The sequence below is a fragment of the Lepisosteus platostomus genome, chromosome 1 (genome assembly GCF_059453375.1).
Source record: "Lepisosteus platostomus isolate fLepPlt1 chromosome 1, fLepPlt1.hap1, whole genome shotgun sequence".
In the NCBI taxonomy this organism is placed as follows: domain Eukaryota; kingdom Metazoa; phylum Chordata; class Actinopteri; order Semionotiformes; family Lepisosteidae; genus Lepisosteus; species Lepisosteus platostomus.
This window is the reverse complement of record NC_142611.1, coordinates 44,479,900-44,504,173: the sequence shown is the minus strand read 5'-3', so window position 1 is coordinate 44,504,173 and position 24,274 is coordinate 44,479,900. Positions and strand designations below refer to the sequence as shown.

At 38.0% G+C, this 24,274-nt stretch overlaps 1 protein-coding gene across 1 annotated transcript in view; it reads right to left on the bottom strand.

Moving 5' to 3' along the window:
• Nucleotides 1–204: 204 nt before the first annotated feature.
• Nucleotides 205–24,274, bottom strand: part of maml3 (mastermind-like transcriptional coactivator 3) — a 208,593-nt gene continuing 184,523 nt past the window's right edge. Inside the window, exons 3-5 of the mRNA XM_088629838.1 lie at nucleotides 13,464–13,688; nucleotides 12,388–12,469; nucleotides 205–5,813 (exon numbers count right to left, since the gene is read on the bottom strand). Coding sequence (XP_088485964.1) covers nucleotides 4,861–5,813; nucleotides 12,388–12,469; nucleotides 13,464–13,688 — 1,260 coding nt within the window. The 3' untranslated portion in view covers nucleotides 205–4,860. The remainder of the gene's footprint in view (nucleotides 5,814–12,387; nucleotides 12,470–13,463; nucleotides 13,689–24,274) is intronic.

The window sequence follows — 24,274 nt, the reverse complement described above, 5'->3', positions numbered from 1 at the left end:
CAAGCAAAAAAACAAACAAAAGAAAGTTGTGGAAAACACACGGCATCACAAAATTCAGTATTTCTGCTTTTATGAAAATTTCATATATACTTTTTTTTACAAAACAGCAGGTAACAGATGAAGTACAGAATGGATGTGGTATAGATGACATACAAGAATAGCTATGACAGATAAATGAAACTTTTTGGAAAAAAGACTGCAAGATTGTGTTAAGAGTTCATTTAATATGATCACTGAGATAACATTCTCTCCTTTTTATTATTTTCTGGAAAAAAAAGACGTTTCTGTAATCCTCTTGCATTAACATTTCCGAATTCTGTACGAGATAAAAAGAAATAAGCACTGCTTAAGGTACAGAGTAAAATCTCAAACTAGAAAAACAACTCCAAAATAAAAATTAGAAGAGGTTTACAGTACAAATTAGTAGTAAGACATTGTCTGAAGTGCAATGGCATAGCTCTGATGAATTTAAAAGTGGAAAAATGAAATAAAAATACTTCTCTATTTTAAACAAACAGTAATTTCTTTACAGATAGTAGAACCAGTATTATCTGATGTATTCCAACTTGTAAAAACATATTTACAAAGAACCATTATCTTTTTAATTTTTTTTTCATCAACATCACATGTACGTCAGCACCAGAGTACAAAAAAGGAAAACAAAACAAGAACAACAAAAAAAAACATGAAAAACAATTTCTACTTTACTTGGTCCCGGATACACAATATTTGGAGGAAGCTTTCAAGGACAACACAACCTGTTCTTCAAGGACTGAGCTGTACGCCAGTTGCCTGCAACGCCATCAGATACTGAAGTTTTATTTTTTTTGGTAGGCTTGCATTTCATCTGCAGTTTTTAAATATGCAGTTTTGCCACCCTACACACTTACAGCAACAGAAACATCCCTCGGCCAATAACAATGATGACAGAGATGCTTCACAATCGAAACTGGCAGTCTGCTGTGGGAGACAGAAGCAGACCAGATACAATAAAAAAACAGGAAACACGGCTGTAAATTTTACATGAAAACAAGACTGAAGATACAGTAGGCCCAATTCACCCTGAATCGCCCCCTTGTTACCCCAGCATCCCTACCCAGTGAAGAATATCTGTGTTAGGAAAGCCATTTTCTCTTCAGTGTTTTTTAACTGAAAAAAACAAACACTGCTAGTATTGGTTCAGTCAAGACAAGAACTTGATTTAAGTACTTTCCCACTGCCATCTTTTCTCATTTTAAAACTATGTTCCCATAAAAAATAGTGAAAGATAACCTACTATTTTACACTCTCATAAATGAGAACAGTGGTACTATGGGACCATAACTTGAAATGTGAATTTTTTTATAATCTTCATGAGGGAAAAAAGAGTCTTGATCTGGGCTTTGGAACACATGACGACAACCAGACCTACTGTGTTTCTCTTTGGTATGATGGTGGCATTTGTTTTATTTAACTTTTCTTTTCACTTCCAATCTCTCATTAAATAGCCTTAGTCTTCTTGATAAATGACCTCCCTATCAAAGAAAAGCTAAAGTAATTAATTCACCAAAGCTTTCAGAACTGTTTCTTTTGACTGTACTTTTAAGTTGGTCACCGAGAAATGGACTGGTATACTATAACACTGATCAGAAGTAATAGGTGCCCTCTCTCCTTATACTAATGTGCTTTAGCACATATCATCCATGTAAGGAAAAGCTATATTTTTAATGCTGATAATTTTAGTTAAAATGATACCGCTTATGAAGAAAACAAGAAGGAGTTCAGAGATAAACCTTCATGAGTTATATTCAGTTGTATTCTCGGATATGAATCCATAGCAGATGGAATACTCCTGGTTTTAAATTCCAGGCTGTCCTGATAAGCAAATCCTATATTCCTAAAGGGTTACATTCAAAAGCTCAAGGCAATCTAATTCAGTTGTATCCAGTCCTGGTGTCTGGACGGCCAGTGTGTCTTATTGATCTGGTTTTCATTTAATTCTAGTTTACAACCTCAACCAGTGTATGACTGGCTTAATTGAACAACTTCAGGTGCTGGTGCGTTAAAGAAACGTATTAAAACCTGCAGACACATAGGCACTCCGGGGCTGGGATTGGACACACCAGATCTAGTCAACTTCAGGAAGCACCAGGAACTGCACAATCAGACCAAACAGTTAGAGGAAGACTAAAGAAAGCAGGGTGGCCATCAGTATTATGAAAGACGAAAATGGCTTTAGTACATCCAAGGTCAGCTTATACAAAACTGAACAGCTAAGCTTCATGAAATGGTGCTTTGGTCACAGAAAAATAATATTACCAGCCCGGGTTTACATAATGATATAATTAGAATTATTTATATAATTATAAACCCAGCCTGAACTTGAGAAATACCTACCAAATAATCCCTTAATACTAAAAAAAGGCTGTAATATGATGCCTTTATTTAACACCAGTTTGCGCAATAACCAATGTGATGCTGAAGTGACAGGAAACAAACCTTCGAAGGCAGATTTAGAAATATAACAGCCATGTGCCCTCTTATGGACAGCATGTCTTGAAGGCTTGTAGCAGTAATTAGAGTAGACAGAAGTTCTACAAAATAGTCAATCTTTATTTATAATTGATTTCTATGCATATTGCAAAATGTGTTCAAGACTACAGGACTTCATTGAACCATAAAATATTTAATTTTGAAACCAACCTCATTTAACGAAGAAATGAAAATAATATTAAAATAGTAAATTATGTACTGTCTCCCCATGATTTCTCAGTAGTACAGATTGCTGACTCACACAAAGAGAGTAACCTCCATTTTTACTCCATGTTTTCCTATATATTGGCTTTTTTGGTGTTGCTTTCCACCCTATGACTAACACTAAAGAATTGCACCCTTTACCATATCAGATTGATCACAGTGTAGATGTTTTTCTAATACAATATGAAGTGTTATAAAAATTAACCTCAACATTATTTTAACACTATGTTGTGCTGTCTGTAATCAGTAATACACATTTATCTATGGCACTATGAAATGTATTCCTTTAAATGTAGTTTTTGTGACTATTTTACTCTATTCAAGTTTGCCTCCAAGACTTGTAGGCAGACACCACTGCTATTTTAAAATGACCAGTCTTGCACTTTTATTTTAATATTGCTAAAGTAATAAAAATGTATCTCCTGTGCTTCTGTACAGAAAAGGACAGCAAAGGCTTTGTTGTATCTAACAGTGTTCCAGCAGACCCTGGAAATAATGCTCTGCATTGTAACATGGATCTGAAAAACTGTGTTTCAGTTCTTGACTTCTCTGTGAAAAAGAGTAGCACAATTATACCATTCACATTGTAGAAGTACTGACTGGGTCCCCCATTACAGCACGACCACCTCCAATTATTAAAGTTAAAATGTACTTATGTAATTCCACATTAATCAAATAAAATGTATAATAATTGTAAAAGTAATTCACCTAGTCATTACCTTATGGCATGGATCTACTATGAATTGTAGAATAACTAAGAACATTGTCAAATTGAACTCAATTATAGTTTGAGAGTTTTACAAAAGTGAAAACTGAATTTGGAGCAAAAACAGCAGTTTAAATTAATAGTTGAAGTGTTTCTAGTTCAATGTTACATTGCAAAGTCATTGAGTTTTAGAACTTTTTTTTGCATCCAATCTAAATAAGACACTGATGTGACTTAATAAGTATCTTTAAAAAGTTATTTTTATACAATCGGCATTGGGTATTTCAGGGTTCAGGATAATTTATTTAGTATCAATCATGAGAAAATTCACTTAAGGTGGACAGTACATTCATTTTACTCTGTTTTGTTCTTCATTTCTAGCAGATAAAGCTTTGTAATGTAATCACCTTAGCTGACATTTAACATTTCTTTCCATCCAAACAGAACTATTGGTAGCTGCCAGTTCTCTCACAGTATGATGTAGAAACTCAGCCCAGTAGATGCCTCTCACACTGGTTGCCCAGCAACAGCCCACACCTACTGCGTTGGCTCGGACACTAGACAAAGAAATATGATTGCTTTGTTGTTGTTTTTCACAGTATAAAAACAGACAAATACAGAGGAAATGCAAGCCTTTCAAAGATAAAATTTTGGTTAGAATACATAATAAATAGGTCATAGGGATGTTTTCCACAACTCATACCATTTACAATGAATATTATTGGCTATGAACTACTGCACAGCACAGCAAATCTGGTTAATATCTTATCTTTTGGTCAAAATCTTATTTGAAAGATTTTACATTTTGACACCACTCCAAACCAAAATCTTGTTAGGATTCCTGCAAGGAATTGTTAAGTGGCACAAAAAAATTGTAACAGAAGAGACTGCAAATTGGTAAGAAATTATAAACCCCTAAATCTAAAAATAATTTTAGCATTTTTTTCTTTTTTTTCTTTTTTTAACCCCTTCATGTTCCTTACACCCACTCTCGTGTGTAATGTGGAGATTTTGCAATATTATTGTGGAATTTATTTTCTAAACATACAAAAGTCTTAAATCCATTGACAGAAATAACCAAATCTGCACACACTTAAGATACTGAGCTAAGAAGTCAGAAGGGTAAATTATCCTTTTCTTAAAAAAAGGGGGAAAGTGTAATTTCTAAAAATTAAAAAAATAAAACACACTCCCATAGAACTGCACAGTTTTGGAGTGAGTACCAAACCGACCCAGTTCACAAAAGCCGTGATACTTTTTTAAAAATAATCTGTCAGCCCAAACAGGTGATGCAAAAAATGAGGCCTTTATCAGCTCATTAATGCTTTCCAAAAAAGCAAGGTTTAATTGTCCTCTTTCTTTTTCCTCAACTAATGTTCACTTACAGTCCATGTAAAGTTGGGGCCTTTTTTTTTTTGCTATTGACTAGGAAAGAACTCGTCCATCCAGCCATCTGTAGAGTCCAGGTCTGCTCCGTCTGGTAAATTAAAAGATCCTCCTCCTGCTGACTGGCTGGTATAACTGTAAGACAAGTCCTGACTCGATGTCCGCTGGTAGCCTGGTGGCTGACTGCCCTGTACGTAAGAGCCACCACCAGCTGCCATCTGCTGCCCAGGGCCTTGGCTAAAAGGAGTCATATTGGGAACACCCTGGGTCATTCCAGCCATGACCATGGGCCGTGGCTGGTTGGTCCTTGGTTGCCCAGACATATGAGGGATCATCTGCCCACTCATTGCAGGGTTCATGGCTCTGGGATCCACAATAGGCTGGTTCATTCCTTGAGGAAAGTGTTGTTTGGTCATCCGCGGTTGGCCAGGCTGCATGGCATAAGCGGAGTTATTGTTGAAGGCCACCATTTCCCCACTAGTCCGTGCAGCTATGGCCTGTAGGCCTGGCTGTTGTTGCTGCCAGCCCTGGGCCCCCTGGGCAGCACTTCCCATCATCCCCTGGAGTCTCTGTGCTTGGGCCTTGGGCATGGCTTGCCCAACAGGTGGTCCTTTCATTTGCTGATGGGACATGGCGGAGTTTATCAGCATGGTTTGTCCATAACCCCCGACCATGCCAACCCCTTGTCCAGCACTGGGTTGTCTCTGGCCCTGTGAAGGGTTGTGGGACATATTCATGCTGCTTTGGTTTGTGTGCTGCAACATTTGGTTCATTGCAGGATTCATACTGTACATGCCCTGCTGGCTGCTCGGTGCGTTGCTATATGCCATGTTCATCTCAGACTGCGCCACCGTTGCCGGCATTGAACCAGAGTTTTGGACAGATGCCATCTGGAGCATGCCCTGACTTTGTTGCTGCTGAAGCAATCGGGCATTCCGGATATTCTGAAGAGCCTGGTTTCTCGCTGCCATTTCCTGTGTCGGTCCTGCAACACAAGCACATACAAAAAACAACATATATTTTACTCTTTGTCCATACTCATGTCCAGTTAATTGGGCTATTTCTGTAAATGTATTTTAATCATTCAAGTCTTTTTCAGGTAGAATCACAATCACAGGATGTGCCTGACTGATCTAATACAGAGATACAAAGTGGGCACTCCTGCTTTGTTTCATATAATTAAAAAGTTCACTTCTTCTGATTGTTTTTGCATAAAGGTTCTTCCATAAAGTGACAATAACTTAAAAAGAAATGTTCAGTAGTATTTTAAAATGTGTAAGAAAGAGGCACCCCTGAGAGCAAGTTAAGCTTCTTCGATCCATCTATGATCCCTCGGTCGTGTTGACAAGGGACTCTGACCAGGATTCCCCACGATAAAGTTCACAATCAGCAGCCATGAAAAGAAGCATGTGGGATTAGCTGGCCAGGAGTCGCCGAGCTGCTCGGGAACCTCCAGAATTGCTTGTGTTGCCTTTCATGTGTAAAAAGATGGGTGGCTCCAAGGTGGGCCAATCATGGGAGTCTGACTACACTTCCTCATTTTCTCCCGTGTGCGATGGCAGGGTTCAAAGTTATGAACCGAGACGTGGAAACCGCACAACTGGTGAATTCAAAATGGGGTTGATTTCCAACAAAAATAAAGACTGTGTATTTGAAAAAATCAAATTCCTGCTTTACACAAAACAAGCAATTCTGTAACCTTATCTGCCTTATTCTTATAGAAAATTCCTAAGTAGTACGTAACATTACAGTACCTCTAAAATAAGCAAAGGTGCCAATGATTTGTAGAAAGATGTGATCTTTTTAACCGTGTAGCCTAAGATAACCACTCCCACTCGGACTTTTAAGTGCCGGTGAGTTCTGTTTTGTAGTAGGCCTCTTAAAGCTTTTCATTTTCTCAGCAGGATATTAATTCTTAGACATACTACTGGATGTTAGCTGCCAGCTTTCTACAGCCAACAGAACTCCCCTGACACTGTGATTGACGCTGCCTTTGATCCATGCCTTCATGTCAGCGTTCATGATATAAGACAGAGACCAACGAGGGAGCATACCAACAGAAAGACGTGCAGCAATACACAGTGAGCACATGATAAGGACTCACTGCTGGATGTGCATGGTCTAATGCTGCCCAGACTGTATTGTGCAACTACTGTATACCGGGTAAGCTGGTTAAACATCTATAGTAACTCCTTTGTATTGGACTACTGAGAAAAAAATAATGTTCCAGTTGTGTCTCAGTTAAATAACCAAATTATATACACCAGTACTCTTACAGCAATACTATAAAAACATAGAAAAGTGTTGCATAAAAAGTGTTAAAATTTAATGGGAAGAAAATCTTGTGTCAACTGTGAGTCCCTGAAGAAGTTTTTTAATTAATCTAAATAGGAAGAAAAACATACTGTGTAGCTCCCTAGAGGCGTGCTTCTCTTTTAACACCAAAGAAAGAGATTTAATATATTGTGGGCCGTCTCTCTCTATTACACTGCATGGGTTCAATTATAAGCTAAGGACGGCCTGTCTCATACCATGTGAGGAAAGTGCTAATGCCTACAAAAGAGAATGAATTACTGTAGATATGTTCGCCTGTGTATGAAAATACCTAAAGAAACACAAAACAGCTCCACTAATAACATTTTCAAAATAAAATTAAAAATCAACGGTAATCTTATTTATTAAAATTGCTTCTTTAGGATAATTATGAACATGACCTACTTTCTTATTTATACAATATGGCACTATTGTCGGATTTTTCAGACACTTACAAAAACATACTAACAGTATATATGAACATTACACTAAAAATAAATATAACATTACATAAAAGACATCAACCCATAGTGAATACACACCACTCCCACAGGAATCCACATACATTATCAGAATCTGTAAATTTACATCCCCTCAATCTCCCTGAGCCCCTATAATTAACAATTCCCCTTCATTTTTGTACACAACCGCTAATTACACTTGCCCATAAACCGATATTCCATTAATTTGATTCAATGTGGGGTAAAGGAATTTCTTGTTTTGTGAAGGCTGCATTTGAAAGCATAAAATTGATATTCTTGTATTGTGATACTAAAAACTTACACTGAATATCTGCAACATGCTAAGCGCAGTACATCTATGTGTCTTTTTCTAAGAAGACAAATCAATGACAACAGTGCAATTGCTTTTTCGTTAGCTGATGAGAGCTCCATTTTTCAATATTCTGAATCAGCTCAATGGAAAACTTAAAATCTGGGACAGGTTTCCATGGCAACAAGTGAAGTCTAAAAGTGATAGATTTCAGATGGACATGTCAGTTCTTGTAAGGAGTGCAGTCATACTATCGGTAGGTTACAAATTACCTTTCGTAATCAGTACGGGCAGCGCCAATATGATTTAAGTGTTGATGGTGTGAACAAAAGCTGGTTCCCCAGGGGTTAATGTTAAGATGGTTTCCATGGAAACTTGACAAGATAATCAATAGACCGAAGTGAGAGTTACCCTCCAAAGGGGAGGAGAAAACACTGGCACGTTCCCCAGCTGAACTACCAATAATTTGGAATGTCAAAGATTCCAGTGATTTGCTGTGAATTAAATAAGAGGGTATTGCACAGGCTGTTAGGACTGTAGAACAGTTGCAGTTCTGAAGTCATTAGGGTTAACATGTAGCAGTGCATTAAACTAGCGTAACCATGACAGGCTGAAGTTAATGCAGCCCACTCAAGCTTGAAAAAACAAAATGTTAATATTACTTTTCATAAATTCCCTGTATTCTCATCGTTAGCCAGAGGTAATACAAATATTACAATACAAAGTAGTACAATGTCTGTAATATACCATTGTTTCTCAGTATGTGGAAAATGCACTGACTCATATGGGTTTTCTCCCTGAAACCCCAGTAGTCCTAGAATTTATTTTCATATAATTAATGTTATTTGACTGTTTTGGTGTTCATAATTCCAAATTCCATTACAAATGGCAGAGTACTGCATAACTGAAAGTGCCGAGTACTCCAAGATACACATGTTCTTGATGGCAGCGAAACCATAAGACTGAAATGAGTTGCAAAATATTTGTGCAGCTGATTCTATATCTAAGAAGCTATTCAATGACAAAGTACATGTCGTCAGAAGGTACTTGATCAAGATCCCATGCACACTACAGCAGTTACATTGAAGCCAGTAGGAAAAATGCATCTTATATGTTTGAAGATAAAAGGGCAGAGACTATCACAATACATTTAAGCACCTTTTCAACTATAGGTAATAAACAAGAAGACTGGGGTCTCAATTTAATCAAGATTAAATTACGATTAACATTTTTTTAATTCAAGACATGTGACAGTATTCCATAGTGGCCCTAACTTGCATTTCCTTTAAACACAATTAAACAGATATGGAGAGCTACTGAGTAGGCAGAAGGAAATGTCCCTGCTAACAGATGTTGCTGATTATGATAACTTATAACGTCAATGTAATTACCGTGATTATAAGCCCTCTTCACAAAGCTCCTTACTTAACTCAAAGTATGTACTGCTAAAATTAATTTTGATACCCCTGAAAATCCTGGTAAAACTCAAGCATGGCAAAAAAAAAAAGTTCAGTCAAATGAAATTGAGTAGCACTGAATAAGAGTCTATCTGTGAAAACCCATACTGTAAATCAGTGTAAAAATCCTCTCTATTACGTGTTATAGCATTTCTGGAGGAATCAACTTATAGTAATATTTAACTTATTTTATCTTGTCATTTTCTTTCATAGCTTTTCACTCTGCAACTCAGTAAATCAATGAGAAGATGACCATGAGGACAGACAAGAATCTGGACGGGAGATTTCAGCTGTACTTTTAAAGCCGGGGCCTCATCTGGGGGGGATGTTAAGGAGCTGTTGGTCTCCCCTTAAAAAAATACAACCGGGAGCCCCAAGTAATAGGTTTTGTCAGAAATTAAGAGACAGTTTTTCAGGGATGTCGAAAGTGCAATCTGTTCTTATCATCCAAAGATCTAAAGCGAGACTTTTTTTTTCCCTTGCCCCAGACAGCAGAGCTGCCACGTTTTTCACAACATTCCTGTGTAAAAAAGGGTGTAAGAAAAGATGCCCTGACACGAGGCACACACATTCCTAAGTCTGCTCACACCAGTGCAAGTGTGCTGTCTGCGGGGCTCTATATGCACATATGCCAGCAGAACACACACAGCTGTGAGCTTTGACAGGTGCACAGCCAGACAGTTGCTCAGGTGGTACTGTGCTGGAGCGATCATGACTACAAATCAATAAAGGAGTGTTGTTTGACAAAGAGGTGTGTCGGCCATCCCATATGATCCTTACTCTATGTGCTACTGCTCCTAGGTGGGGGTGTGAATAGCCTTCGCTGTCATTACAAATGACAAAGAATTACAAATTAAACACAGCAAATACAGACTGTGAAAAAGATCAACAATAAAACACAGGCATGAATTTAGACAGACTTACTTTATTGGACATGCACATATAATATAGCTTGTATGGAGCTGTCCTACAGTATGTAAGGGGGTCTTTGAGCATTTTGTTGGAAATGGCACAGAAGAATCCATGAAGTTGTTATCCTGATTTGAGCTGTAATTAGATTTCTTAAAGGAAGAAAATCTAGATAGTTCCATAGATACTGCACTATAAATAACAATGCAAACTGAACATCCACTTTGTTCTTATTATTACCCCTATCAGTGATATATGCAGAAAACAATGCAATGTTCTCTGCTATTATTTTTCTTTCTTCTCTCGTGTGATAGAAACTTTCTTCAAAGATGATTTTATGACTTGCACTTTATATAGGCATCTCCGACAACTGGGCTGACAGCTCAAAACATATGGCTGGATTATTTCTCTACAGCAATAACAGTTCCTAACGAGGTTGTAAATTCTGAAACTTGTGGAACATGAACAGAACTTTGATCACATGCATTTCGTCTGCAATTAAAATTTGTTTAAACTCTCTGCCTGCTCTGCGGTTCCTCTAACAAAGCCGTCCAGGCTCTGCAAAGCATGTAACATCGGACGCAGGCTCCGCTCTTCAATGAAGCTGGTGCTGAATTGCAAACTTAGCAAATCTGTTGCTTGATCTAGCGAGCTGAACGCAGAATTGCCAGCAATTTTATGACACAAATGACTAGAGATAAATTTAGCAATATGCATAATAGTCATACAAAATTCAGCCATCTTTATGTAAAGTGCCTAGAGAATGCTTGAATGGATTGAAAGCCTGAATGTAAGAATGGAATGGATTGTTTTCAGAATTGACTAATTGAGGAATCAAAGATTTTTAGATGTGTTTACATTTCCAAAATGGGAAGCGAAAAGCAGCCCCCACAAAGTGAAATCTTGTGAGAAGGGCGCATACTCAGATCATTCTGAGTTTCAACGATGACAGTGAGTGAATCAATGCTTACTCAACACACTCTGCCACACTAGGAACTGTTGAACTGCTCAATGAAAAAAATGGCAGTATCCACTAGCATTATTGCACTCATGTACAAAAATTATAAATGGCTGTTTGAAATGGAAAGCGAGGCCACAAGTTACGATGTGGTAAATGCTAAAACACAAGCAAAATGACATCCACAAAAGTATAAACTAGCAAATTATAACACAATCAATAACTGCAAGTCTCCTAAATATACTGTAATACTATATTAAATACTTTAACACTATAAAGATTGTTATTTTTTTATATACCGTATATGAACATTTTTGTTTCGATGCTCAACAGTACTGTGGCATTCAGTTATGAAACAGAGCCTCTGCAAAGTAAAAAAGGGACATTTTGAAGAAGATTTGATGACTTTCAGACCTGAAAACCTAATGAACGCTCACCCTAAGAAAACCTAACATCACCATCCTGAGTTGCAAGAAGTTGTTCAAATTCAAGATTAATACAGTACTGGTAATAGCTGCTGTTGTCCACACTGCACAAAAAGCACTATAGTACAATTGAAAGGTACAGTTTACTATGAAATTTTTTTCAAGTTTGTTAATGATGTTTTTTTTTCAAACCTGTCAATAAAAGTGCTTAACTAAAATAACCTGTAATGTTACAGCTTCCTAGCGATTTCAAGTAGCAAAACAGCCAGTGTCATATCTGACATTAAAGTACATTATTAAGATACGAAACTGAAGATGGTAAAGGGAAAAGCTTGACCTGACATTAGGATTTATGCTCTCTAGATCTCAATCTTTGCACAAGCTTTGCATTTATACTGTCCCTATATAAGCAAGAAAACGTGTAGCATCAATTTGTTCATTATATCCTAACAACTACTTCAGGTACTCGGTTGCTCCTAGGTTTGTTGTTGACTAAAATAAAGCTCAATAAGCCACATATCTACTACAGGCACTCCCTGTTCACCCATAATTTTGGCTTCTGAATAATTTTAATAGCCACTCGATCTTTCTTCTGTAGTGGTGTATATAAGTTAGAAATGCTTACTGATTCACAGCTTTATTTCTGTCATTTATAATGCCATTTGCCATCTATCTTTATTTTTACGTATCAGTTCTAGATAAAAGTAAAGTGCAACAAGGACATACCTTGAAACTGGTTAAACTGCTGGACAGGGTAGGGGCCTCTCTGCTGCTGTGGAAGCTGTCGGGGTAGGTGCTGCTGTTGTAACTGAAAGAGAAATATATACCACCCGCAACAAAAGGTTAGAATGCCTGAATCATCAAATATGTGTGTGATTTTTACAGCTTCGTTGGCACTAGTAGTCACCGGAAAAGAAAACACAGATGAGATTCCAGGAAAAAAAACAGCTGAAATCTTAATACACTTAAAAATACCTATGAAATTGCATTTCCATGGTTTACCAGCTTCCCCTCAGACACAGCATCTGAAGAAAACATTTAAAACTCACTGTCTTGAAGTGGAAAAGCTCTTTCATTTAAGGTATGAGGTTCTCTTGTGGCTCTAGAGGCATTTCTGTGATTTTTAACTAAACTTTGCTGCATATTGCCAGCAGTTGCTCTTTCAGACAGTTCAGAGCAATGACAGGAATTCAAGCTCAGGAGCATCCTCCCTCCCCCAAAAAACAACAATATCTATAGTTACTGCTTGTCCTTGCGACTAAAAATGCACATCATGACATTCTAAGAAAGAGCCTTCTCCTTCATGCTGGTTATCTAATTAAAATGTTAACCAAATGTATTGTTTCCCTGTGTAAGAAAACATATTGACTAATTGGTTTAATTAAATAATTATGTTGTGAGGGCAATGGATTTCACTGGCGGTGGGGTGCCCTCATGGGATATGGACGAGCAATGCAATGTTATGTTGTTCATGGCAGATGCATCTGCTGGTGTTTAATGTAGTTCAGCTTGTTATATCGACTCTTATTAAGAAAGGGCAAAATCCATGTAAACAACAGAGGGTGCAGCAGATATCTGCTTGTGAGATTTGTGGAATGAGCAAAGAAGAGTAATTTATAACAGGAAAGTGAGCCAGAGGGAGTAACGGGATGAGGGCAGGGGGAGGATGGATTGTTAACAGAAAAATAACTCTGGACAGTTATTAGGAGCAGTAAAGTAGACTTTAAATGTGTTGATTCAACAAATCCTTTCAGGTTCCTAAAGTACCAACTCTTGGCATGCTTCTGAGAAGTACACTTTACCTGTTCTGCTAGCATCTGCTGCTGCTGCTGTTGCCTTTGTTCCCTCAGAATCTGCTGCTTTTGCTGCTCTATCATCATTTGCTTCATCATGGCTGCCTGCTGCTGGTTGCCTAGGTAACCAGGTGCCCCTGGATTGGTGCTCGGCACAGGCGCCACACTGCCTGGGCCTGGTAGTGTCGGCTGTACAGCACCTGCCTGCCGGGAGATGCCAACCACATTCTGCTCCTGCAAAAGTCAAGATGAGAAGAATTAGGATATCATTAATACCGCTACTCACAAGTGTGCACAAGAACTGAACAACTCAATGTTCAAGACAGTAAAACACAGAATGATCCCTTTCATGTCCCTTAACCAGGATGGAAAGTTAACCTCTGGTTAAGCCAAGCTCATCCAGGCAACAAAACACAATCTCAGTCAGGTTTGCGAAGGCAGTTTATTAATACTCAGGTTTTTCAGTAAACCTACTTTTCAATAAATTGAATACCTTGTATTTAGAAACCACACAGACGCAATAATTAAAAACTCTGAAACTGCCCGCTTCACGTTTTATTAAATTGCAGGTCCACCCAAACTGGAACTGTCAATTGTTTAAGACCACAGTACTGCACAGGAAGAACGTGAATCACCAGATACTGTATGCATCTTTCACTTCCAGCAGGGCAGTCATGGGAGAGCTTGTTTTATCCAGACATCAAGAATAGCAGATCATGGCTGACTAATGCCCACCCGTCACTGGCAGTGCTTTGACAAACAGTGCTGGTCACAGTCAGCTGGTGACAACACCCACGCTTGAACTGGCGATGTCTGGGCCCACCTGTGCTCTGAGCGAGTCCTTTCACTGCCAGAGCCACTTATTCATTTTTACTTCCCCTTGCCTTGCTCTTCATCCACTGAATTACTTGTTTGTCAGTTATACTGTACAATGATTTCTCATTTATGATGTGCCCCGCAATTTCAAATAAAACCTTAGACCAAATTAGCTCATCATGAAAAAGATACTTTATTGTACAAACTATAAGTGCTTTTTAAGTAAATTGCCCTGGATTAGGTTGCCAGTTAAATAAAAACAAAAATCGTAATCTTAACGGTCTTTGTGGGCATTGTGAGCAGACTCCCAGCAAGAGCTGAATGCAGAAAAAGGGCATGCTCTTCCACCTGATTAAAGTCCCAGCTGGCTCACTCTGTTCACCATTAGCTCTTGAGTGGCATATCTTACTCTTGGCTGTAGAAACCCTGACTCCTTAAGGTACACAAACACTTCTTCTGCTTTGGAATCTGATGGCCTCTGTCCAATTCCCACTCAATGTCTTCAATGGTTTGTAGGATCCCTGAGTAGAATTTCCTTAATTCCTTGTAGCAACACAATGAGAGTAATCCTGACCCCTGCAGGTTAAGAGCTGTAAATAATTTGTCTTTGTGTGAGTTTCAATGCTGTGGAAATGTAATATGCTTCCTATCAGCCGGGAGACATTACACAGTGTCTGCTGTTTTATATGACTGGTCCTTGCTCCATGCAGAAAGCCAGTGCATATTCGAATCCCAATATACCACCACTCCATAAATGGATTACTTTTTTGTAGTCAAACAAAAGGCTCTCTTCTACCTGACATGAAAGATAACCTGATATTGACAGTCTGACACCCTGGTAAGCAGAGTCTTTAAAATCTCTGCTTACAAGACTTACATCTCACAGTTCACACCCCTGAGAATCATGAGAGTGGAAGTTATTTTAAAGTTAATTTCTTATATTTCACAAGTGGATATGATTGGCTTTCCAAATACTACAATTTAAATCACACTTAACTAAAATTAACAAAAGGACTATGTCTACAAATCATGCAAACTGCTTTTATACATGATCCCACATACATCCAGCCTGAACTGAAAATAAATTCTGTCTTAATGTATTTAAAGGCTTAATGGCTACTGAGCTACAAATCCTACCATGTTTACATGATAAAAACTGAGAGCTTTTCTATCAGCTTCAGGTAAATAAGGGTTGGGATTTTTTAAGATAACTTGCTGCTAAAGTAGAACAAAGACACCTGTTAAAAACACATTGCAAAACAAACAGATGATACAATGACACTGAACATGTCAACTCAGAAGTTCCAGAAGATCTCAGAAAACTAGATTCAGCATTTGAACCAGTAACAATATAACAACAACTTAAAGCGAATACTCACTTCACTTTGCGAATCTTCTATGAGTCAGCACATACTGCAAGAGCTGTTTGTGTCTAAGCTGCCTTAATTATCAGCACACACACATTCCAGAACTCAACCACCGTGGCTTGTGCAGCAGGGTTTGTACTCATCCTGTCACATTATTCCACATGTTGTCAACCTACTCCGCAAAACAACTTTAAACAACTGTTCGTGCCCTGTTTGTTGTTCTGTGAATACTGGATCTTGTCAAAGAAGGAAATTGTCATATCAAAACTTCACCTATGTCATCCTACTGAGCTGTATGAGACATTTAGACAATTTCCAACCTGGAAAGAAAAGCTGTAAATGGCTCCATCCTGATCTATCCACTCTAAACAAATGTGTTGTCACTGGACTACACGGGTCTCCTATGCTCATAACTCAGCACAGGTGGACAGTTTACTTTAAATTTCAATTGGAGCATAAAACAGAACACCCCACATACAATTGTATCTCAGTAGGAAAGAGCGGCGGTCCATCGGCATACCTACTGAAGGTTCCCACTGTTCACTGTAATGCTTTGCACACAGAGAAGGAAAAATATAGTGAAACTGATTTACAGTATACCATTGTTTAACAAAGCTAAGGGCATGGAATTTAATGTACTCTCTGAATGGTACACCACTGTCACCGTGACAACAAACCACCAGTATTAGCACCCTTGGCCTAACAAAGTGATTTTACAGGTTTCAGAAAGACCAACAGAGTGCCAGAAACTTACTCCAGCATAAAATGTTTATGTGGTATGCTGTGTGGCAGACAAAATCTCTAAGGTGTTATTACACTTAATGCTTTAAGCCATAGGAGAAAGCAGTGTTATTTTCATCCTAGTGTGCTGTTTTGTTTTCATAAAAAATTTATTTACTTACTCACCCCAACATCCCTTAACTTATTTATCCTAATGTCTGCAATCTGAATAATAAAGGCAGCTCATCTCATTCAGAGCCAAAGTCTGCAGGCAGTACTAGCTTAAAATATTTCCCCTATTACTGACATCTTCTGATAACATAAGGCACGAAGTTCTAATGATAATCTCTGAATTGGACAGCAAGGGTATGAAGGGTCAGAAAAAAACTCCAACTAAATAATGTAACTGTTACCAGCTGTCACTGAACACAAAACCATATTTCCACAAGGCTAGCTCCCCGGGGTACTGTGCACTGAGGAATGTGAAGTTTTGTTCACACAAACACATATACAACATCGTTTTTCATACAGTACTCTATTTAAATTACAAGATCGACAACAAGACCTTAGGAACAGGTAGCCCCCCCAGAAAATTGTAAATATTTTTCAAAATTACAATAAGATCTTTGAAAGTCAATTTTTATTTCAGCTTCGGTCACACAAAGCTGTTGCTTTAGTCAAAGATAAGTTAGGTGGTGTGTGGTTACAAAAATGTACAGATTAAAAAAGTAATATACAAAATATAAAAACTATATATATATATTACTATACCATACAATAGTACTTCACTGCTACAGTTTTATTAAACCATTACAAAAAGATTAAAACATCCGAAGCTGAAATTGACAAAAATACAGAAAATCCTTCTCTCAGTATGTCAAAAACAGATTGTGTTAAATTTAAAATTTACAGCGACCTTATTCAGCTTCTGTCCCTTGTAACCTCCTTTGGCTGTCAGCTCCCTAGGATCCACTCCTTCCTACGTTATGATCAAATCTTCAGTTTTTTCCTCTCTGCAGAGCCCCTCTGCTAGTTCATCCCAGGAAAAAGAATTATCCTGATAAACCCTCTGCTTTTCTTCCTCTTTTCCCTACCACTTGAGACTTGCCAGTGAGGAATGTGGGAGAATACTCCTTAGCTGTTGCAAACTTCATCTTCTTCACTTGGAGGGCATTGCACAGCACTCTTTTCCAAAAAATATCATCTGTCCAGCTGAAAACCAGCAATGAGTCCTACAGATACAAACTTCTAACTGCTTCAAAATTTTCCTCTAACACTAATATTATATTTTCTAGGATCAGAAGTGCATTAGGATTTCGTGGTACTAGTACTGGGAAAAACTATAGAAATCAAGCACCTTCACAAGGAAAAAAGCTAATTTGGGATCTCTTTTGTGCTGCTAACAGAGGCAAAGGTTGTGAATCTAATATACAGCCAGTATAAATTAGTTCAGCAGATCCCTGTGATGGTATGAGTATCCCAGAAGGTGGCGATGTTGCTCTGTTCTGTCGCAGTTCATGCTGGCCTTTTCCCAGAAGATGGCTTAATCATGACCAATGTAATATATTTTTCTCTCTTCCTCTTGGATAATGTGTCTAAGGCTGAGCCTAGGCAGTGAAGTGTGACGGCGTAGAGCAGGTAGCCTGGCAACTGAGAGCGTAATACTGAACAGATGGTGTTCATACAGCATGATGGACATCACACACAGCAGCCTGAGACAACCAAGGGAGTCCCGGGGGAACGGAGGCCCACTTTACTCAAAATGAGTTCTCGTCGCTGCCATATATCTTCTGCTTGTGGATCATGCCCCCACTCCCCCCCCCGCAGTACCACCTCCAATCCCTGATCTGCCTGCCCGCATCTGAGGAATCATGACAACCAGCAAAACCACAATAGGGAGAGGCATTTCACAGCATAACATTTTGCCATTTTGCCCATGATGCATTTAACAAACACCAGGCTTAGCATTAATAGATAATGTGATACTACAGTGGGCTTCTGCTGCCTCTGATACGCCTTTAAATACAGTCCTGTAAATGGAATCCTCCTCTCATCTTTTCTGCCTGTTTTATAGCGGTGCCTTCCTTTAATCTGTTGCCAAAGAACAAGGCTGCACGCTGTAAATCACACAAACATTAACTGGAAGTTATTCTACAGTACCTGCATTTCTCTCTGCGCACTCTTTCACTGAAAGCTGCATTCAGCATGACACTTCTTGTCCTAGTTGTTGGCAGAAAAATGAAAACTCACAGATAAAACCTCTACACCGACCACTTCAGCGTTTACAATTTTGAAGGAAAGACACATGTTTGCTTTAATTAAGGTGCATCAAAAGAGTCTATACTGAACCAACTGCATGTAAACTGAAACAGGAAGAGGCTTCAGGCAATTGAACAGAACAAACATTAGAGCTCAGGTGTTAAATACCTATAGTGAAAACCCTCGAGCCAGGACAAAGGCCTGTTTCAAACAACGTGCTGATTATTTTTAAGAAAAGTGCTAAACAAAACACAAAGCAGGTTTGCAAATCTTTCAATGACAAAAAGACAAGCCACACTTTTGACGCATGTGACCATTACAAGAGAAATAAATGATGGTAGTGTACCAAAAGTACACGTACAGTTTAAAGTGTATGTTCTGGAACACTGAAGTGAAATGTGTCATGTTTTCTGTGTGCTAATGAAATGTATATTTCAGATCAGAAAGTGAATATGAGGCAAAAGTGTAGAACTTTAGCTTTTGTGTCTAGGTGTTATTGTGCATTTTTGATAAACTGCATTAAAATAAAATGTTTTTTGTGACCTATCCCTCAAACTAGTGTAAAGTTGGTAGAACGTTTAATGACAGCTTCAAGTCTGCGACTCATCAATATCACCAGACCATTGTTCCATTGAGATACTTCTGTCTATTTCATATCCCGAGTTCCTCCAAGAAAATTTGTTATTACAGTACATTTGAAAGTTTAGAGTATGTGCTGGGAGTTTACTTTATGAGGTTAGTACAAAACAAACAAAAATCAACTTCTTGCACATCTGCCACTGCAAACAAAATAAAAACTCTTGAGAAGCTCCACTTTTTCTCCCCTCACAAACCTAACGTACTGCAGAATGTTCTGCAAACTTTTCTCCAATGTCTCAGTTTGGTTCAACCGTACAAAGAGCCTATTATGACACAAACATTTCCATACCAGGATGACACTGGTTTATTACAATAAGCAATATGATAATGATCATTTTGAGTGCACATAAATAAACAATAATCACAAATTGTTAGATGGCAACTGTGCAGTAATTAAAAATAGATACAACACAGCACCTTGAATTATACATTCCGTATGCTGCAAACTGTCCTACAATTAGATCAAATGAAACTCAAATCTAAACGCAGTTTTTCATTTTGCTTCAAAACCGGAAAACGAAATGACAGGCGAGATGTAGGTGTTTAAACTCTGAAGTGTGTGAAGAGCCTTGATGTGTGGCAGCCCCCTTCTCGCCGACAGTGGTGCGTACAACACTCTGCAAGGGCTATCTATCTCTTGGGCTGCTTCACAGGCTTCCTTCTGTGCCCTTGCACTTAACATGCCAACGGAAACATGCACCAAAAGAGTGACAAGCCCTGCCCCCTTATTTCTCATGATCTGTGCTGAATAAAGAGCTGCAGCTAGACTACGAAAAAGAAATGGAAGATTGGCTTACCCAAAGAACGCATTCCGCACGACCGTAATACCAAAAAAACACGGCTCTATATTCTTAACACTGTTTTTCCCTGCTACTCTAAATTCCTGCCCTGCTTATAAACAACACTGTGTGCCTTTCCAATACCGTATAGCATTGCAGTTTTCAGTATTAATCTCTGGGTATAACATGACACTCACTGGAAGTCACGGTCACCTCTGCTAGTACCATCTTCTTAACCTATACAGGACAAAACATCTTACGTCCCTGACTGAAACACAAAATGAGCATAAATAAAGCCCTGGGTTGTATCTTGTGATGTAATAAAAATGTGTATCAGATTGTACAATACCTAACTAATAACTAATAACACTAATTTATCAAATAAAATAGTGTAGGTAGGATGTGCAGAGCTGAGGAGCAGATTTCAATATCATAATAATGAGAAGAAGGACAAAAAAATCATTTTAATACTGTATTTAGTATTTGGAAGGGTGGGTTATTTTGAGAGTGAAGTGTCTTAAACAAAAAAATGTTTTTTAAAAAAAGCAACACATATTTACTTGCTCAAACACCAGTGTGCATTGGGGAAGATGGAATGTTGGTAAAACCAAACATTCTCACTTCATTCATGATCATCCCCATACCGAAATCCAATATAACCAACACAAAACAATCAATTACGTTTCTGTGTGGTAGGTCTCGAGAATTTACAGTATGTGACCGATTTAAGTTTTGCTGGAAACACAGCACAGCCCTTTACACAGTTTTAAGAATCAATATTACCATTTTCTTAAAAAGAGCTTCAAGTACACACGAAATGTCAACATAAAGCACCAAAAGAATTTACAAGGAATTGGTACGTTATTGCTAGCTCCAGTGTATTGGTCAGGGAGAGTTACATAAACTCCCAATTAGGTTAAAAGGATGTAGACTCTGCCTGGGGCCTCTCCTCAGCTCAGACAGAGCTCCACAAACTCTTGATGACACTCATTGAAGCCAGGAATTCCTTGACCACTTCAAAAGAGAGAGAAAAGCTTCATCAGAAGCTGAAAGGAGAGTAGAATGAATGGGAGGAGGGTGGAATGAAATCAGCAGCACAGGCAATAATTAGACCGACACTGTAATGTAAATGGATTGGCTTATCAATATAATTGATTAACAATATCCAAATTCCTGGCACAAATTGCTTTGCTAATCCAAGTGCCTTGCTCCCAGCATCTTTTCTAATAAGGTTGACTGAATGAACACTGGTTCTGCCCCTGACTTGGATAAAAAGAGGCAATCCAAAGCTAGGGACATGAAAAACCAAGCAAGCACGTCTGTAAGGTAGTGGCTGAGGCTTTGCAACAGTCTCTAAATCCATAATCAGAGTCCTTCTGCATTTTTCAATTGAGAATGGTCAAATTCTCATCATTACGGTAGCACTGTTTGGCTTCAAGCAAACAATGATGAGGAAAAGCATGCCCACATTCTTTTGGTGGAGAACAAATAAAGACGCATCATCATGAAAAAATCACCTAGTGCTTGAGGTTGTACATATGAAAGTTTGACCAGATGGTAATACTGGCTTTTACAGAAGGAACAACAACGTCTCTTTTGTAGACGTGAAGAACACAATCAACACCTCTGACGAGTTTATAATAATCTATGGGATTATGAAACACAACACTATTACTTAGAAATGAACCTTCATCAAACAGAATAAACAAAGTTCTGTGAACTGTTATCATCCTAAATTGAATGCAAACAAACTTGGCAAGTACTAACAGTGTATATTCAAAAACCAATACCAGAACATTCACAATGCTCAACAGCTTGGTTTTGAATTAAATTCAAATAGAGAAAATTTCATGACTTGCTCTTTCTAAAACAGCTGGTGAACAACCCTTCATCTGATGCTCATTCACTCTCAAAGAGAAGGAAAGTTTCAAATCCTTCACCCCAAGGATTCTCTGGCAGGGCCTTTGACATAAATAGGTATCACTGGCCAACAAAATTAATACATTACTTATGCAAGTTTTTGCTGTTTTTAGTTTCTGGCTGCTGTAATAAAATAAAAATGGAAATGAGTATTAGAAAAATATTAGAATCAACATCTGCTTAAATTTGCACCTATTACAACATTTAAAGCCTTAATATCTTAGGCTCATGTCAGAACTATGATCTAGGTATATTTCCTGTAATTTAGTTTATTTCAGCTCTTGTATTCTTATGTACTGTGTGATTTCTATTACAGCTTTCATTCTGATGACCCTGAAATGTGGGGTATTTTTTAAAAATTGAAGTCCTTTTCCAGAACAGATGGAAATTTCTTTAAATGCTTATTACTTGACATACTTGAAGTCAAACAATTTACAAGAAAGTGGGAAGAATATTACACAATGAATGGTGTATATTAAAAATCTTGTGTACAACCAGTAAATGTAAATGACCAACATGCACATTACCCTGGTGTCCCGACTAAGTTCCAGTCTGGGCTTGCACAGTCTGGCCTATTTAAACATTCCCCCTAATTAAATGTGTGACGCACTTTCTCACTTCTCTGCCTGTTTTGCTGTGTGGTGGGGTTGCTGGTGCATAATGGCTGCCACACTTCATCCAAGTGGGTCGAAGTGGGTCACCTCCTATATGTAAAAAGCTCTTTGGGATCCTTTGGAATGCAAAGTACAGTAAAAGGAATTATTATTGACTTTTTCTTATGTAAATCTGGCCACAGCAATCTAAATATTGTTTTTTTTACAAAACAGAATTTTTAAATAAAATTCTTCAAATTATTTTTTTTTATCTCTGCCAAGGCAAATAGGACAATTAACATAGGAACAGGTCCAAATTGTGGAAAAATCACCACAATTTTGTTGATGTCAGGTGATATTTTACAGAATGTAACTGTGCATTGGGCAGTTCGGTGAATACTACAAGAAAGCTTCCAAGATTAGTGACAGCTTTCCAAAAATACTTTAAAAAGAGCTAGTCCTCAGCAGTAGGACAAAATGTAGCTTTACCATTAGGGTACTTTGACAAATCCAACCACAAGTTCACAGATGTAACCTAAATACAGTAGCTTTGATCGGGTGCTGAATACGTGGAGCTGTGTCAGCATGTGGGATGCGAAGAAAGTCGCTGAAGTTAATTCTGTGCAGAAAAGTAAAAAAAGTGTAATTAACCTCTGTTTGTTCCTATACTACAAATTAACCTACTTTATTCATATACTTCAATAGCCTGTTAATGTCATTGCAGACGGGATCTGACCTCATCCAATTTTAGTCTGAAAACTGTTACATAACAATTAATTTAACGCACATTGCTGCTGTACACCTTGTACACTTGAGGGTTGGATTTTAAATGCAGTGCTTGGACAGAAACCCAGTTATTTGCTTAGAAAATTGCTTAGCAAACTCATAGAAAAGCAACGGGGTTTTCAGCTTGCTTTTTAACTGTTGCTACAGTACTGTATATGTCCATAATTTTCAGATGACAAACTATTACATTTGGAAGTGAAATTAGTTCCAATTCCTCTGATGTGGTAGCTATAAAACAATTGCACTGACAAATGTTAATCACTTGGGAAGAACAGGTGGAGTCTTGAAATCCCATGTTGTTTACTGCACAAACTTTAGTTTGGAATGGCTCACATTGTCTGCAGCTGAATTTAAGAAAATACGTGACAAAATCAAACACACATTACAACGACACTGAAGAGAACAACAAAAAATGCCAACACCTGCCCTCAGTAGAGGAGGACACGATTTTTATGAGAAAATATTCATCTTTTGTTACTGTAAAATACAATACAATTAAAAAATACTGATAAAATATTCTAGTCTTACAAAATAACATGGCGAAATGCTAAAATATTATGTTCTAAAAACTGGCAAATCTATAGAATAACAGTAATCTGATTTGCCACAGACAGAAAAAGACCATAACAATGTCCGTCATCTTCATATTTTATTACAATTATGCTGTTACATTTCCCAATCCTACTTGGAAGAAAAAACATGTTTAAAGTTTAAAAATTAAGCAACTGTACTCTTGAACAAAAAATCATATAGATGGCAATGGCAGGTATGTGCACATATGGCACAGCGATATGTAATAACTGTACAAACTGTTTTACCTGACTTTCCTAACTGCTTTTTCCAATACAGGGTTGCAAGGGAACTGGAGCCAGGCAAGCAATGGGCACCAGGCAGGATACACCTGGACGGGATGCCAGTCCATCCCAGGGCTCACACTCCAG